At 33.9% G+C, this 17061-nt stretch overlaps 1 protein-coding gene across 3 annotated transcripts in view; it reads left to right on the forward strand.

Moving 5' to 3' along the window:
- LOC120326326 (uncharacterized) overlaps positions 1-17061 on the forward strand; it is a 44954-nt gene that overhangs the window by 14319 nt on the left and 13574 nt on the right. For all 3 annotated transcript variants that reach the window (XM_039392593.2, XM_039392592.2, XM_039392591.2), the window contains exons 4-11: positions 4724-4805; positions 6453-6658; positions 7637-7793; positions 8639-8760; positions 14855-14992; positions 15318-15537; positions 16143-16282; positions 16949-17030. In XM_039392593.2, coding sequence (XP_039248527.2) covers positions 4724-4805; positions 6453-6658; positions 7637-7793; positions 8639-8760; positions 14855-14992; positions 15318-15537; positions 16143-16282; positions 16949-17030 — 1147 coding nt within the window. The remainder of the gene's footprint in view (positions 1-4723; positions 4806-6452; positions 6659-7636; positions 7794-8638; positions 8761-14854; positions 14993-15317; positions 15538-16142; positions 16283-16948; positions 17031-17061) is intronic.

The following is a 17061-nucleotide window of genomic DNA, read 5'->3' on the forward strand; positions in this document are numbered from 1 at the left end:
AATTGTGATTGTGTGTTTGAATTAAGGAGTTGTTTGTTTATGTTTTTCAAAGAAATGTTTTCAGTTTGTAATTTATTCTAACAGTGTTGTTACATTACATCTTAGTACTACAAGTGTGTGAATGGGAACATTCATCAAATATGGGGACATTTTGCTTACAACTGGTTAACAATAACCAAGCATATGGGTATGACTCTCATTTCGTGACTGATGTATTGCTGGGTAAACCAAAAAACAAACTCATAAATTTTTTAATTGCCTTCACAAAAATGAAGAATATTTATTTGATAACACTTAAATATGTGATATTTTGTTTGTGTTTGATTGTACCCAAAAGTTGTAGTAATCCATGGCACTCTGCAAAAAAGTTGCATTCTTTTTAGAACAGCGGTTCCCAAATTATGACTCGAATACGGAAATCTTTAAAAAACAAAAGAAATTAAATTGAATTTAAATTCTAATCTGTGCAAGTTTTCTTTTTACGATCTTCTCAAAGGAACAAAAATTTGCTACACAAAGAATGGCTTTTTTACGCTTAGCAGTTTTGTACGCTGTACAGCACTTCTTACCGTGTTTCCCCGAAATTTGGACAGGGTTTAGATTTATTTTCTTTTGAGAAATAACACTATGGGTTTTTTTTGAAAGAGGTTTTTTTGTGTTCATTTATCAAAAATAAAATTACATTGTAGAAAATGACGAGATTTTTTAATAAACACTATATAAAAACTGACAGCCATTGTTTTCATTTGTATTTCCTATACAAACATCAAGTGACAAATATATTACCGGTAATTGTGATTGTGACATCACACAAGCTTGAATAGTGCTGTGATCATCACATTACTTCAGGTCATTGAACGTTTCCTCTCCCATACATTTTAAATTTATTTTAAGGGTGGGGTTTAATAATTAAAATCATTTTTAAAATTCAAATTAGGTCTTATTTTCGAGAAAACACGGTAGTTTTTCGATGATAAAACATTGCTGTGTTATTTGTTATCTGTTATTTAATTTGAAAAAATAAATTTGTTTCCTCCATCAATGTTTCATTAATTTATTAAAGTTAAATGGGTCGCCATAACTGTGGTAATAAATAGTGGGTCCCAACTTTAAAAAGTTAGGGAACCACTGCTCTAGAATATGTTCCAAATAACATTAGTTCTATTTTTTTAGGGTTACTGTGTATTTGAGTATTCCTTTTTTCTGACTGTTTTTTTATTTAAAAAAAAAAAAATTTTTACATAAGTGTAAGTTTTACTAATTCGAAATGTGCAATCACTCTTTGAATCCATCCTATTTCATATTGTATTTTCATATTCATTTGAAATTGATTCACTCCCAAATTCCATTGCGCCCCCTCATGTTTAATAAACATTCTTTTTTTTTCAATCTTCACCAAGCAATTATTTTTCAAATTAATTCAAATTTGCGACTGCACTTTACTCGAGTTCATTTTATTTCTTATTTCCAATATTCTCAGAAATTTTTAAACTACAGTGCAGAGTTCATACTTTCGTCATTGTGTTCATTTGTGAAGAGTTTTTATTCAAGGCTCAATAAACTCGTTGAATGAACTTTAATTGGCTGTTGATGAGTGAAATGAAATTGGATGAAAACTGGCAACTATATCTGAAGCACTGAATGTTTAAACAGTGGTTCTCAAACATTCATGATTCTGCTTTTCATTAATTAAAAATTATAGTTTTTCTTTCAACAGGTTTCTTCCATGAATTACTTTATTCTCCACTTTTAATATTGAAAACCATCAAACGAAAGTAAAAAAAATGGGGTAAAAAAAACAATAATATGAATTCCAGTAAATTTAATTTAAATTTATGCATTCATGCAAATATTACCTCATTAAGTTTCTTATGACCCCTGGAAAATTCCTTTGTGCCCCCCTTGGGGGCCGAGGGTCCAGTTTGACAAACATGGCCCAGTTTGATAAACCTGGATTTACTGACATAGAAATTTTATTAGAAATAATTAAGATATGTCACTATGGTCATAATATCACCCTAAATATTTTGCAAGAAAAATTCTCTCCAATGAACAGAAAATGCGTGTGGAATGAACCTCTGCCCATGGTTTCAATTGGGGGGTTAACATATACTTATGGGTTACAACTTCTTCCACCAATAACATTCATTCATTTTAAAATTGGGTTAGGTGACATAATCATGGTAGATGACCTAACATTATAGCAGTACCCTCGCTTTGGTCATTCTCTTCTTGGAATGAGTATGAAAATCTCATCCTTCCCATTAAATTTAAAATGAAGTTAGATGAATTGACTGCTCAACATACAGATGCTACTTCTTTATCACAATTTTCCCGAAGTTTTTTCTGGAATCCATTCATCTGTTATTGGAACGAATTCGCTATTCTAAGAATTGTTTTTATTCATAAATTTTTTCTCAGAATTATATTCATAAACCACCAACTTTTGCTTTTAAAATTGAACGATTTTGCACTGTTTTGCTCATGTTGAAATTGGACAATATATTTGATCCTCTTAAATTGACAACACTGTCCATCAACGCTTCTTCAGATAATAGGCCTATATGGATTGGTGTTTGCAGAAGAGTTTATTATTCTGAACAAAACTTTGTATGATAGCTTAGCTTTTCACGATAAAAACCTGAAAACAGTAAACTAAACCTGAATACAGTATGTGTGTACTGGTTAGGATTCAGGTTGTGCGACATCTTGTTGCGCATACTTCTGGAGCACCGTTTTATTTCTAAAACACTGGCTTTAGTAACTCCCAATCAACCTAGATTTGTAGTGAATTTGGAACGTTTATTAGCAGTTAAAATAATCGCAATAAATGAGAATATCAACATACTCAAATTTTTAAATTTGGTAGACTCACAGTTCCCCAGTTGTTGATGTCTGCCTGTCCAGAGCTTGTTCAGGGCGAATTCATATGCTACTGCCTACTTGATCTGATCCCGTCATTTTCTATATGAAAAATTTGAGTTTGTATGAACAATGAACCAAGAATGGGTTCTCCCAAAGTGTGTACCAGGTTGGGGTTTGGCCATAATTGTATTCCTCTTTTCCATATTTCAGTTTTATTACGAGTTCAGAGTCTGTATGTGTTAGTCAAGTGGGTATACCCCCTGCCAAATCCATTTCACTCCCTTTACACAACTTGATGTAAAGTAGGCGAACAAAATTAGTTATCTTCATATTAGTACACACACTTTTGGAGCCCCCAAGAATGCTTCTTATACCAGACAGATAAAGTCCAAATTCAGCTCTTCCAAATCAAAGTTTGCTGACAGGTTTACAATGACTCAGCCATTGTTTTCTACTTTAACTGCGTATGACATGATACAGGATACGTAGGTGCTTGATTTTGTATTTAATGTCATAACAACACTATGTTCTACTTTATGTATTAGCTTTATGTTTAATACAGTAGTGTTGCCTTCAATAAAGAGAATCTTGCAAATACATCCTTTATAGCCGTTGTATGCCATATAAATCTTATTGGCTTTCCTTTCCACAGCATACATATAAAAATCTCTAATCCTTGAATGTGTTTACAAATTTACCACCTATTTGTTCAATCCTATAGGTTTTTCATTGCCCAACAGAATAAAGAGTTTTTTACATGTATCAAATGTCATCTTATTTTCAATGTAGCTTCCCCATATAAACATATATGGTATTATTTATCTCTAGGCCTATGTGGTTGCTATTTAGACAGCCTATTTGATTTTTGGGGCATCGATACAGGACTAATAAATTAAGTGCTAATGCACTTCAAAAATAGTTTTTCATTTGCTATATATTTCCTTATGTAATCTGCTGTGACTAAGGGTTGAAAAATACGCTCCCCACCGCACCTCTAATTACCCTCCGTTGGTTTGTAGGTTGAAATCCTGTGGGGATAATCATTTGCGAGACGATTGCTGGGCTCCTCGCAGGCCGCTGTAGGTTGGTTTAGTAACCACTGGTCGGTTACGGCTTCCTCCACCATCAAGACTATCTGAAAACGAATAACTGGCTATTTCATACCCAACATGGACGAGAGGCCGTGGTTCGCCATATGATTAAGCCATTTTATCAGCTTTCCTCCCATATGATAACTTTGTCAATCCTATTCTTATCTAGCATTGGTTGTTTGTACAGTTCCAAGCGAAAGACATATGAATAGGCTATGTTTTTATACAATCTAGGGTTCATCTGATAGTTCGCAGATGAACCTTATAGAAAATGGACTTCCTGTTGTGGTCATTGTGTTCTTGTCTGTTGTTTGTGCTCATTTTACCTTTTGTTTGTTGTTAGTAATGTTGAAACAGGGGTTATGTACCCACTTGAAATAAGGTTGAGTGTGGGTCAAAGGGATTTTATACCCGGTATTCTTGCTTTGTCTATTTTATTTTATCTTTTACTTTAGAAATGCATTCCATCAATATTCCATGGCTTGGCGTGGTGGTTGAGGCATTTTATATATATACCTATGTTTTTATTCAAGTTTATAAATATCATGCCCACCACCTCAATCAGTGTTTAATAAATTTGGGTAGGCAATGCTAAATCGTAAAGATTCTCGTCCTTCCGAAATAGTGGCAACTCACATGTCATCGAATGCTTCTACAGAGCCTAGTTTGTAGTAAAAGACATGTGAAAAGTTTGTATAAAAACTTGAACTAATACATTTCTCTCCGCTTGCAATTTTTTAATAACCAATATTATTCTATTCCAACAGATACGAAAATCGACTGCAAGTACTGAATGATTGCGAGTATTTCAGGATATTTCTGGATAATTTGATAAAGAAATGTAAACAGGTGAGATTAAAGTTGGTCAAAAAATTAAGTGCACTGGTTTTATTTAAGTGTAAATGTGAATAAATGTCAACTGGTTAACTCGAATACATTGTTTGTTAAGTGTGTAACTGCTTCTTCTTACTTTGGTGTCTCCAGTTTTCAATTGTGGCTATATTATTATGTTAGGTTCTAGTTTTTCATTACGAAGTATACTACTTCATCATATATCAATTTTGTTTTTAGCAAATGCATTTTCAGTCATAAACCTAGTGTCCTATTTGCCAATGTTTGAAAAATAATATTTTGTGCCGAGATGTATAAAATGGGTGTGCCAGAGCTCCAAATGATAAACACACTTAATTTATTATCATGACATAATTAACTTAAAATAATATTGCTAATATCAATTGGGATTTAGCTCAGGTTGTTAATTATGTAAAAATGTGTAAAATGTTTTGTTTAGTCATAAAATAATAAAGATATTAGATCAACGACTTTCTGGTACAAAATAATTTGCTGTTTCTTAGCTTCTAATTAAATAACAAAATCCTTCAGCAATTCAGACTGTTTTATCTGTAACATTATATCTTCCATTCAGCAATTAAACACTTTGAATGATATTTGATATCATTTCTGATACATTTGCTTTGTTTAAATGACGTCTTGAAGTAACCAGAGCCTGTTATTAATATTCTTTGAAATCTAGATTGATGTTGTTTTTATTGGGATATCAGTAGGATGTTTTGTGACTCTAATCCCTCAAACAAACTATATTTGTTCAATTTTATAACAATTTGCTTCAACATGTTCAGACACACTCTGTGAAGTGAAAGCAATCATCTTATATGAACGTCACAAATGGCCACTCAAATGTTTGCAGCTACTAGGAGAAACAATTCAAAATTAAAATTATGGTGGTCGACTTGTCTCATGTCCCTTATTAAGAATATTATTACCTGAACGGTTAGATACACAATCTTGTCATTCTGTGGTCAAACGTATTTAAACTTTTGTGATAAAGCATGGGTTTCTAGGACTTTATTCCAAAGGGCCACAAAAAAAACTGTAGTCTATTTGGAAAATGAAGGAATCGCAACGGATTTTACACTCTGTAACTTTTCATGGAATTACTTGGCGAATATTGCTTCAAATTATGCCTACATACCAGTTCATTATTATTATTATTAAAGAGCAACTGTTTATTTTTTTCCAAATTTTAGGTTTTTCTAAATTTCCAAATTTTCCCTTTCGTTTTGAAACCCTTATTAATAGAATGATGGTGGTGTGGCGCATTGGACTAAGCATTAGGAATACGCTCGCCACCACACCTCTCCCTCGCAGGTTCGAATCCCATATGAGGATGGTTATGTGCGAGAGGATTACTGGACTCCTAGCTGCCGTTGGGTGGTTCATGTAACTGCTGGTTCAAGTCCATACTTCCGAAAACCATTAACTGGCTAACTAAACCTATACCCAACATGGACTGGTAACCGAACAAGAGGTCATGGTTGGCCATATAATATATCAAGCCATCTTATTGACTTTCCTATCCCCCCGGATAAATATGTAAATCTTATCCTATCCTATCGATTAGCATGAAATAAAATTGTTGACTCTCAACTCATTTCTAAAATTGCTAAAATATATATTTATTTCCAACTATCACAGGCCAATAAACTGTTCAAAGACGGGAGAGAAAAAATGTTTGATGAATCATCTCAGTATCGAAGAGCTTTAACGAAACTTTCACTGATATTCAGTCACATGCTTGCCGAATTAAAAGCTGAATTCCCTGATGGTAAATTCATTGGGGAATCGTACAGGATAACAAAAGCGGACGCAGCAGAGTTTTGGAAAACAACGTTCGGAAATAAGTAAGATCGTTATTAAATTAAAAATGGTCCTGTTATCATTATTCTATTCTTCTATACCAGTGTTTTCCAATTGACGGCCCATGGCCCACCAAGAGGGCGCAGAGTAGTTGGATGGAGCCACCACGCCAGGCGCTAAACTAATTTTACTTTCACTAGAAAACCTTTTGTTCCCTATTAGTTTAATTGCTTGATAAGGTTATTTCAATCAAAGTAACACTATAAATACAACTGGATTGATAAACAAGGGGACCATTAGGACTAAAAGACTTCAGATGGGGGTCTCGAGATATAAAAGTTTGGGAAACACTGTTCTATAGCTCACACTGTTTTATTCAAGAATGTATCTTATTGCATTAACATATTTTTATGTGGCTTTCATTCTGAACAAGGCTCTGTGAAAGCAGGCAATGATTTATAACAAGCTACTCTTTTTATTGTTGAAATCTTTCCAATTGTGAATCACCTGCCTAATTTGGCACACACTGGGGGAGATGGTATGCATAGGATTCGAACAGAAGATAATTGTCATTTTCATCGCTTTTAGTTGCTTTTCAAAAATAAGATATTTTTTTAAAAATGTCAGAATTTTTTTGTACTGATTCACACAATTATAATATGATCCTCTAACAATGTAGATCCAACTTATTATTAAATGTATATAGATTCTTGCAGTTCTCATAGCCTTCAAATGAAGAAGTATAGGGTGTCCATAAAGTCCTAATAAAAAATTGAATTGTAATGGGAATTTATCAATTCCATATTGTGTTTTGGCCCTCACAGATGTATTAAATGAAATAAAAATACTTAACAATTACTAATTAAAAAACAACAAACCTGGATAACATATATTAAGAACTGATTTTATACCAAAATTAAAATTGTAAAGGGACTTTATGGACACCCTGTAAAAGCATTCAACTTGACGAATTTTCTGATAATATTTGTACACAGTACAACTAAATGCCACTATATTTACAGAACCATTGTACCCTGGAAAACGTTTCGTCAAGAACTTCATAAAGTTCATCCAATATCATCAGGACTTGAATCCATTGCTCTCAAGTCTACAATTGATCTCGTTTGCAATGAATATATTTCCAATTTTGAATTTGATGTTTTCACAAGATTGTTTCAGGTGAGACTATGTATGTTATATTCATAAATTATATAGTGCAAGGTGGTCCATACCCAGGTCTGCAAGTTGTGTCGGTGACAAACTAAAACGCATTTTCTCTTCAAGGCACTTTCTCCGGTAATAAATAATTTTTGAAATCTTACACTAAATGTAGATATAATAAAGTTTTTGCACGCTTTAGTGAGTTTTTTTGCATGCAATTTTTTCATGTTTTAGCTTGATAAATGACAAATAATGACCAATTTGTTTGGACAATAAAAGTGTTGATATTCCAGACATTTCCAGTGTCTGCCTATTATTGGTACAATACAAAAATTATAGTGTGGCTCGCCAGGCCGGCAAACTTGGACCAGAGTGTATCACATAGGTTTTCAAGCTTAAGGCATTCTATTTCTGCAATATAACCTAAAGTGCATGGGGAAAAAATTCAGTTTATTTTTAACATAGGGTTGCAAAATAGAAAAGTTCTAAAATATATGCACATAATAGTCAATGTGATATGCGAGCTTCTTTTTGTGTGCATAAATGAGCATAACATGGCTGAGTAACTGTTAGTCGTGCTTCTCTTTTAACGATAATTTCAAACATTTTTAACTGAGTTCTTTTGACTAGTGGATTGAAATTAATGGGCTATGCCGAATTCTAAAAATTAACCATTCCAAATGTAGCAGCTGCCATACCTAAATGGCAGAGCCTTATTTAGAGTTGCTGTTCTGTGAATGAGCATCAAGTATATGTATTTTGTGAACTTAGTTTTCGCATGCAAAAGATACCAAATAGGTAATATCAATCCTTGCATATTTTCATTATAACACTTTTTTCAATATTTATATTTCTGTATACAGCCATGGTCGACTTTGCTTCGGAACTGGATTATGCTTGCAGTAACTCATCCTGGATATATGGCTTTTCTCACCTATGATGAAGTAAAGGCGAGGTTACAGAAATACATCAACAAGCCGGGAAGGTAGGAGAGATTTTCTACTAAACAGTGTGCATTTCTTATTTCTCCCCTACTTCGATGGTATGAGGACAAATGCCCAAAACAAATGAAATATCACAGGGATTTGTAGTCTGGGAAAGTTTACAATTTATTTGGAGTCCCAGTCGCAGGTTAATAAAAAACTTTGACTGTAGGCTCTTGTCTACACAATATTCAACTCGGCTTTCTTCGTTGACGCACTGACTTTATCGAATCATTTTTCTTGCATACACTACTAACATTCATGATTAAAAGATACTTGCTTTCCACTATTTTGTATTTTTAAATGCAATCAACATATATAAAAAGATTCTTCTCTCTGTTCATTTCATCACGTTCCTCCTTCAACTAATGAAAAAAGGAATTCTCACCAATAAAAGCAGTATTTCGATGCGCGTCCTCGTGCTATAGCTCAGCAGTACATACTCCGAATGGGGAAACTATCCGAAAATCGATAACCGAGCGCTGTATGTTCCATACCCAACTTGAGTCGACCCAAATAGAGTAACGTGTTTCATTCTAGAAAAGTATCGATGGCCCGAAAGTCATAATAACGCTGACTCAGCTACATTTTCGTCCACAATAATAATGAGAGCAAGTCAATTGTGACAACATGCCAACGTTCAGACTCTGAATCTCTGGAATCTCCAAATTCTTTCAAAGTTTGTCATATTAAATATGATATGGTGAATTTTTGACACGACTCGCCAGTCTAGGTGGGCAAAAGTTTTAGCCCCTGGTCCAAAAACTCTGCCCAAACCTGATTGAGCCCATAATTTTTTCAATAAAACTGCTCAATATAAAAGATTTGAACAGTTAAAAACACTAATTATTACTTTAGTTAAAACATTCAGAACGATTTGGATATTCCTAGCTAATATTACATTGATGGGTAAGATATATCATAGATACATAGAAAACTGGAAAAACAGCATCCAGTCTGGTGTCCATATATGTTGGGAAGTCTGACGAGCAGATTCTTTACAGATCACCAATGTCTTTGGAGAAATCCAAGGTTCTCAAATGAAGCATAATACATTTCACCTAATGTAAGCCCAACTATTAGAAAAGACCATCTTAATACAACCAAATATTCCAATCAGTTTGATAGAAAAAAGCACAAACATGTTCAGGACAGGATGGGAGAAATTGTATAGCCTGATAGTATCAGGCAACGGACCAGCTAACCAGTTAGAAAAGCGAATGAGGCTATTAATTCATTTCATATGTCATCGTTTCTTTGTTTTATTATCTCCACAGTCAATACTGAGCAAACAGACAGAAACTGAGTCAGTTGCTATGGCACTGTGTCTGTGATGACGAACAATGTGTCATTGTTTTATCATAATACCAAATGCAAGACCCACAGTTTTCAGTAATTCTTTTATTTGTCTGTTTTTGCCAGTATGGCATATTGTCCACGATCACCTGATAGAGAATTTGCTGTGGTAATCAATTGTCGGTAGTTTTTTTCAGCACAAAAAAAATAACTCTATTCATATAAATCGTATATAACAAATTAGGAATGCACGTCAGGGCATTGGGTTTATGCTTTCTCAAAGCCAGTTGTCTCTGGGTCATAAACAAAGGCCTTCACTAGTTACCATTCACGATGATATCAATAATTTTAAGTAAATTGACTGTGATTATTAAATATGCCGCATAAAAATTATGGAAATGTGTTGAAAGTACTACAAGTGAAAAGCAATGGGCCACAAAGATTGAGACTTCATACAATACCTTTCGCGATGACTTAATTATTTTAAAGTAAATTGACTGTGATTAAACATGGCACATAAAAGCACTGATGACATGCGTTTATTAATAAGAGCAATTTATGAACGAAAACCAAGGGGGCCAGGTCCAAGAGTCTTTGGACAGGGCCGAGGATCTTGAAAATTTGAGAATCGGCACATCAACCAACTTGCTTTTTTGCTTGTAAATGACTCTGATGTGTCTGGGTGTCAAATGTAGTCATCTTACTTCTGTCCATATTGAATCAGACATATTTGAATAGTCTTATCATAGCCAAATCGTAGATCAACTATCACATCTATGGCCATGTGTTATTCACTACAAGGGAAAAGATAGTAAATAGAAACCAGAGATCAATATCTTATTATCCTCCCACATTATGGGCCAAATACTTAATGGCCTAATCAATTACTTATTAATGATGAAAGCATTATAACGCTCTGTTATGTCTGGATTTTTTTCAATTTTTTGTTTTGTTTCCGCTTGTACATTAGGTTTTCAATACCACTATGGCTTTCTTAAAATTCAAAAAATCATGACATAAAATATAGGTTTCAATGATGTTAGTCACCAGATCGCCCTCTAGATAGGCCCAGACTGACTGTTGTAGCCACAATATAGGCGTTTTGTCGAAAAAGAAATGTCACACATGGATGTGCAGTAATCTAGTGGGTAATTCCTTGCCTAACTGTTACGGCATAACTACATTAGATAGTGTTGTCAATTATTTTCTATAGCTATTTCATGATTATTAAGTATCAGTAGGTTGTGATAAGTTAAGAATGATTCTAATTCTTCTTTTGATGTTTCATTTAAATTAGTGGCTGCCATTGCGTATCCCTGTTCTGAGGGAACATACTGCAATATCAAGAAAAATTTTACTAATGGTATGGTGTGATAAAAAGCATTTCCCTTTTTTAATAAATTGCATTATGACATTGACAACCTATTCTGACTATTAATCTACTCGTCTATTGAATTCTGATTTACATATTAATGGATGTCACCACGCAAATGGCATTTTGTTCAGTAATGATTGTATCCTGATAATATTTAGGAGGTTATAAGACTCATAACATTATCCATGATGGCAGGACTGTTATTTATTGATAAACAATATCCATATATGCAAGCACTTTAAATTGTTGATTTTTTGCCAAAGTTGCGTTAATGTTATTGTTTTGAATTTCATGCCAAATATTTTTCTTTAGTGTGGTATGTAATGCTGCATTAACATGGTCTGAGTGTTAGGTTTGCTGTATGCTTGATATATAATGGTCTTGAAATTTTTTCAAATTGCAAAGGGAAATTCTCGATACCATATATTGTTTTGTCCCTCGCAGATTTATTAAATGAAGTAAAAATACTTAAACAATTACTGATTAAAAAACAACTAATCTGGTTAAGATATATTGAGAACTGACTTCATAACCAAATTGATATTGTAAATGGACTTTATGGACACCCTGTACAATAAACTAACTGCATTTACTATTACACAAGAGAGAACGTTTCATACTTAGACATCAGATGATCAGAGGATTCACATTTGTTAGCAAAATCAAAATCTTTCCGATTGGCATTCTCAATTTATTACACCCTGGGTAATGAGGTGGGCATGGTATTTGTACCCAGGATTTATAAACCCGTAATTCAACTCTTTAACCACAAGGATATCAGCGATAATAATATACAATACACATTCACAGTCTCTGTTTGAAATTTACAATGATTCAATTCCCCCATTCTCATAATTCTGATGCTTCTAACCATTGCATTTGAATTTTAAATGGTTTGTTTATTATTGGTATGAAACTTACAACGGCTTAGCACTGCATAAACCTGTCCCAAAATATACATGTGGTGAGTAGATCATGGTTCACTTACTAAGTTATTTATTTAAACATTTTCTAATTTTATTCGTACAGAAATAGTTTTACTTGGAATAATCAATCAATATGAATGATTTTTCAGTTTGTTCTTTCCCAAGAAGTTTTTGTCCTGAATAGTTTTTTGAAGGCCTGGTGACAATGATTTCATTTTGTAGTGAACTTGTCTTTTTTTTTTGTGAGAATTTACTCTAGTCAAGGTCTTACACGTTCATTTACTAGTTACAGATATCTTCTGTATTTAAAAGGAATTTCTCAAAGCAAAATAATGTGCACTTATGCAGTAGTGACTCATTTATTAAGCAAAATTACTAATAGCCACTGAAATTCCTAGAGCTATTTACACTGTATAATATTATGTTTCGATCACTAGTCAATTCCAGAGTTTACTTCAACATTGAAGGTCTGGGAAACAGCGCTACATGAAATAAAGGAGTAAACCGAAACTTTAAAATTTAGGACTCATTATAAATTTTCTCAATTTCAAGAAATTATTTGCATATCAAAGTGTTCTGAAATATAATATTTTTTTTTGTCAATTTAACATATAGTTGACACAACATAGTATTTACAAAGCTACAAGGCATGATTGCGATATACTGTGATGAGTTATCATGATCATGATCATTATATAGACAGGGGTACTTCATATTCATATGTAGCCATTGCCACTAGGATGCTTGAACAAGATGGTGATGAATACCGTTCTTGCTATATATGCAGGGAGTTATCGAAATCCAAGATAATAAATCAAAGTCATTGATATGTGAATAAGTTACTAGTTTAGTATATTTAGTTTTAGTAGAATATTCAACCGCCAGTATCAATGTGTATCAATCTTTATGAGCATTTATTTGATCTATAATAGCAGTTTCTATTTGTTTTTTATATCAAAAAACAACTTTCGCTTTGAGAAAAAATATTTGTTTTCCACCGATTCGCTGATTATATTCTGCTTCCAATGCCAATAAAATTGTGCTTTTAATCTCATGGACCATGTGTGAGACTCATAAAATTTACTAAAATATTTGCCTACTACTTTTAGAAAAGAGTAGTCTAGTCTCTTTCCACAATTGATCTGTAATAGGAACTATACTTTAATGACATTGTTTCAGGTTATTTCACGATGACTTGGTGCACTCTACTCCTAGAAAACTGTCTATTTTAGATGTTTAGGAGAATATCGGTTGGAAACCGAATACTTATCGATCGATAGTTAGGGGATCCCCCAAAACAGAAACTGCAGTTTCGATTCATCCGCTCGTGTAACTTGCGCACTGCGCACTCGGCGGGTCTCAAAATTCTCTCGCTTTACAAAAATCTAGATCACTTGATCAATAATTGATTGATAACTCGCTAATTATACGACATAATTCGCCCAAAATTAATAGGAATCTGGTCCGAGATAAGATGAATGCACATGCAAAATCTGGAGCAGATTCAATCTCGCTTTCGTGAGATATCGCGTGCATCTAACAGACACACACACACACAGACAGACAGACATACAAATACCTATCAATATACTTACCGATCTTAAGATCGATAAGTAATAATGATCGTACTACAATAAAAAAAACTGACATTGTGATGGGGGTGTCTATAATTAAATTGAATTCATCATACACAATAGTTCATCCACAATATATATAGAGCGATATTCTAGATTATTTATTATGATTTTGTTTTCAAGTTTTCTCCAATTATATCCTTGAAGCTGGGAGTTTCAGTGAAATACTTTAATCTTTATCAACCAGACAAAATTGGTCAATTAGCCCCTGCTAATGGTAAAGGTGCCTGGTAAAATAGCATTAGCTCAATTTACGTATAAAAACTTGATGACCATTACCACATGGAGGCAGTAAAATAAGGGTGGAGTACTCTACCCTTGGCACGATAAGGGTTAATAAAAGTCATATTTTCTTTGCCCCAATATTATATAAATCGATGGTAACCATCTGTTACTGGTTTGTGACAGCTTTTTGCTATCGGGGTAGTATGAAAAGGCCATCATGAGAGCCCAGTTTACAGAGGGTATCGTATATACTCGCAGATAGGTCGCAATTTTTTCCTATTTTTTTTTTTAAATATAGGTGCAACCAATCCGCTTGACATAAGTGCAAATCGCCACAAGTTGGTTATTCATAAAAATCGTATGGTCTGCGCTTGCGTACATGCACTTATTATCGCTCACAGGTGTCAAACCAATAGTGTGACCTATACGATGGCGCGACCGATCGTCGAGTATATCTGGTACAACAAATTGGGTAGACAATGCCGGACAGGAAACATTCTGGTCCCTCTAAATTGGTAGTCCCATGCATATTTATCATTGGCTCTTTGTAAAAGACCTGGTTAGGCTGAAAGCCTAAAAATTTAAAATTTCAGGAATAGAGAACACAATCTGTTAATAATATTAATTCTTTTTGTTACAGTTACATCTTCCGATTAAGCTGCACGAGACTCGGTCAATGGGCAGTTGGTTATGTTACTTTGAATGGTCAGATATTGCAGACAATTCCACAGAATAAATCACTTTGTCAAGCTTTATTGGATGGGAAGAAAGAAGGGTTGTGAGTTTCTTATTTTCTATTTATGAAATGAGGTAAAATAAACCATCAAATATAAAATATGACCGTACTTTGTTATACAGGATGGTCTCTTGAAAAACAGAAAATTTTCCCAACATATATTTGTTTTTTTTGTTGCCCTGGCACTTCAGAGCAGTGTCGAAACCTAGAAGTACAAGCTTTTGTGGCATTTTGAAGGTTAACTTGTGGGATATTGTTCCAATTCAACCTATACACATTTTATTTGTGATCTCGCTTGACCTTATGAAATAGTCCCCATGCTGGAATCATCGTGTTATCCTAATTCTTTAATCTTTCCTTGTTCCAGCTATCTCTTTCCTGATGGACGTCCAACCAATCCTGAACTATCATCACTTGTTGCTGAATCCGATAATGAAACGATACGAGTTACTGAGGAGCAATATGAACTCTACTGCGAGATGGGATCGACCTTTCAACTCTGTAAAATCTGTGCAGAAAACAATAAAGATGTCAGAATTGAACCTTGTGGCCATCTCATGTGTAAAATATGCCTGGAATCTTGGCAGGTATGTGTTAGCTGCATTTCAATCATTATGTGAGAGGTTGCAAGAGTCGTGAACGGGGTCTGATTATGGAATGTTTTCCGGAGTTGGGGCCAAAGCCGTTTTTTCGAACTCTCAGAAGCCGGAGTTGAATTTCTGAATCTCATTGAGTGGGATTTTTGACAGTGACAAAGAAGTCAAAATTTTCTACAAAACTCAAAATGCATCGAATTTATCAAGCGTTCTTATTAAAAAGATAGCTATCATATGCTAAAGTTGTTTTATCAGTATTTGATTTTTACAGAATTTGGAGCTGGAGTCATTTTGGAATGGCTCCATTGCAGGGGTGGGCAAGTTTTTTGAACCCGGGGCCGACGCAAGTTGCATAAGCAAGAAGCCTCGCGCCAAAACTAAATTTAATCGCAATCTAAACAAATGTCTTGAGCTATTTTTAGCTTAAACATCAAGGCAGATGAAATAACGCAACCTGCTGGATTTGACCGCGGGTTGTAGTTTGCCCAAGTCAGCTCTAGTGTTTCTAGTCAAATCAAAACACATAGCACTAATGCCAATTAATATTCTGAAATTTAATTTTTGTGAAGATCAACTTCAATAATCTTTCTTTTCAGGAAATGGATAATTCTTCATCTCCAACTTGCCCATTTTGTCGTTGTGAAATTAAAGGAACGGAGAATGTAGTGATTGAACCTTTCCATAAGGATGGATACAGTGGTGAAAAATCTGAGGAAGAAAATAGCAAAGATGATGGGTATGTTCATTTTGGGTTATTCTAGTGGAGTTGTTGTATGGACAGAGGTGTAGCAAGGAATTCAAATGGTGATTTTGAATTTCTAATTGCCAAGTTAGAACGTATCAGCTAGAGGCTGGAAACATGGTTTTTCATGGACTTGAGTTTCTAAAAAGGGTTTGCAGGCTGCGGAAATTTGCTGTATATGATACAGGATTTTTTTGTTTGCACAAATTAACATTTCAAACAGGGTTGAACTTCAATAAATTGAAAAAACGTGTTATAAGTAAATGGCTATCGGTTTTCATATTCTGTATATCGCAATTCTCTTCTTTGTTATTTTGTTCTTGATAAATGAAAATAAATGACATCCCCTCAAAATAAGCCCTAGTGTTATTTTGAATGAAAATTGAAATAAGACCCAGTCATATTTTGGGGTAAACACATATCATGAATGGCTAATTTCCATTTCTCAGCTATTTCCTGTTGTTATTCATTCATGTCCACTAATTCTTACTGAGTTAATGAAGATGCTTTTGTACATCAGTGAGGATAATTTAACAAGCTAATCTGGCTTATTTTATTTGGTTTGTTTGTTACCTATATTATGTGTATAGAGTGTATTTAAAATTTTACAAATCCCTACATATTGTGAATTTTTTCAAACTAATCTTTGTTTCTTTACAGAAGTGAATTGACTATAGATTCATGTAAGAAAGATGAAGATGAAGAAGAAGATTTGTTTGGAATGATTGGATTTGAGATTCAGGTAGTTAAAAGTAGATGTTTGAAGTCTGGGA

This window comes from Styela clava, chromosome 4, assembly GCF_964204865.1.
Source record: "Styela clava chromosome 4, kaStyClav1.hap1.2, whole genome shotgun sequence".
NCBI classification, from domain to species: domain Eukaryota; kingdom Metazoa; phylum Chordata; class Ascidiacea; order Stolidobranchia; family Styelidae; genus Styela; species Styela clava.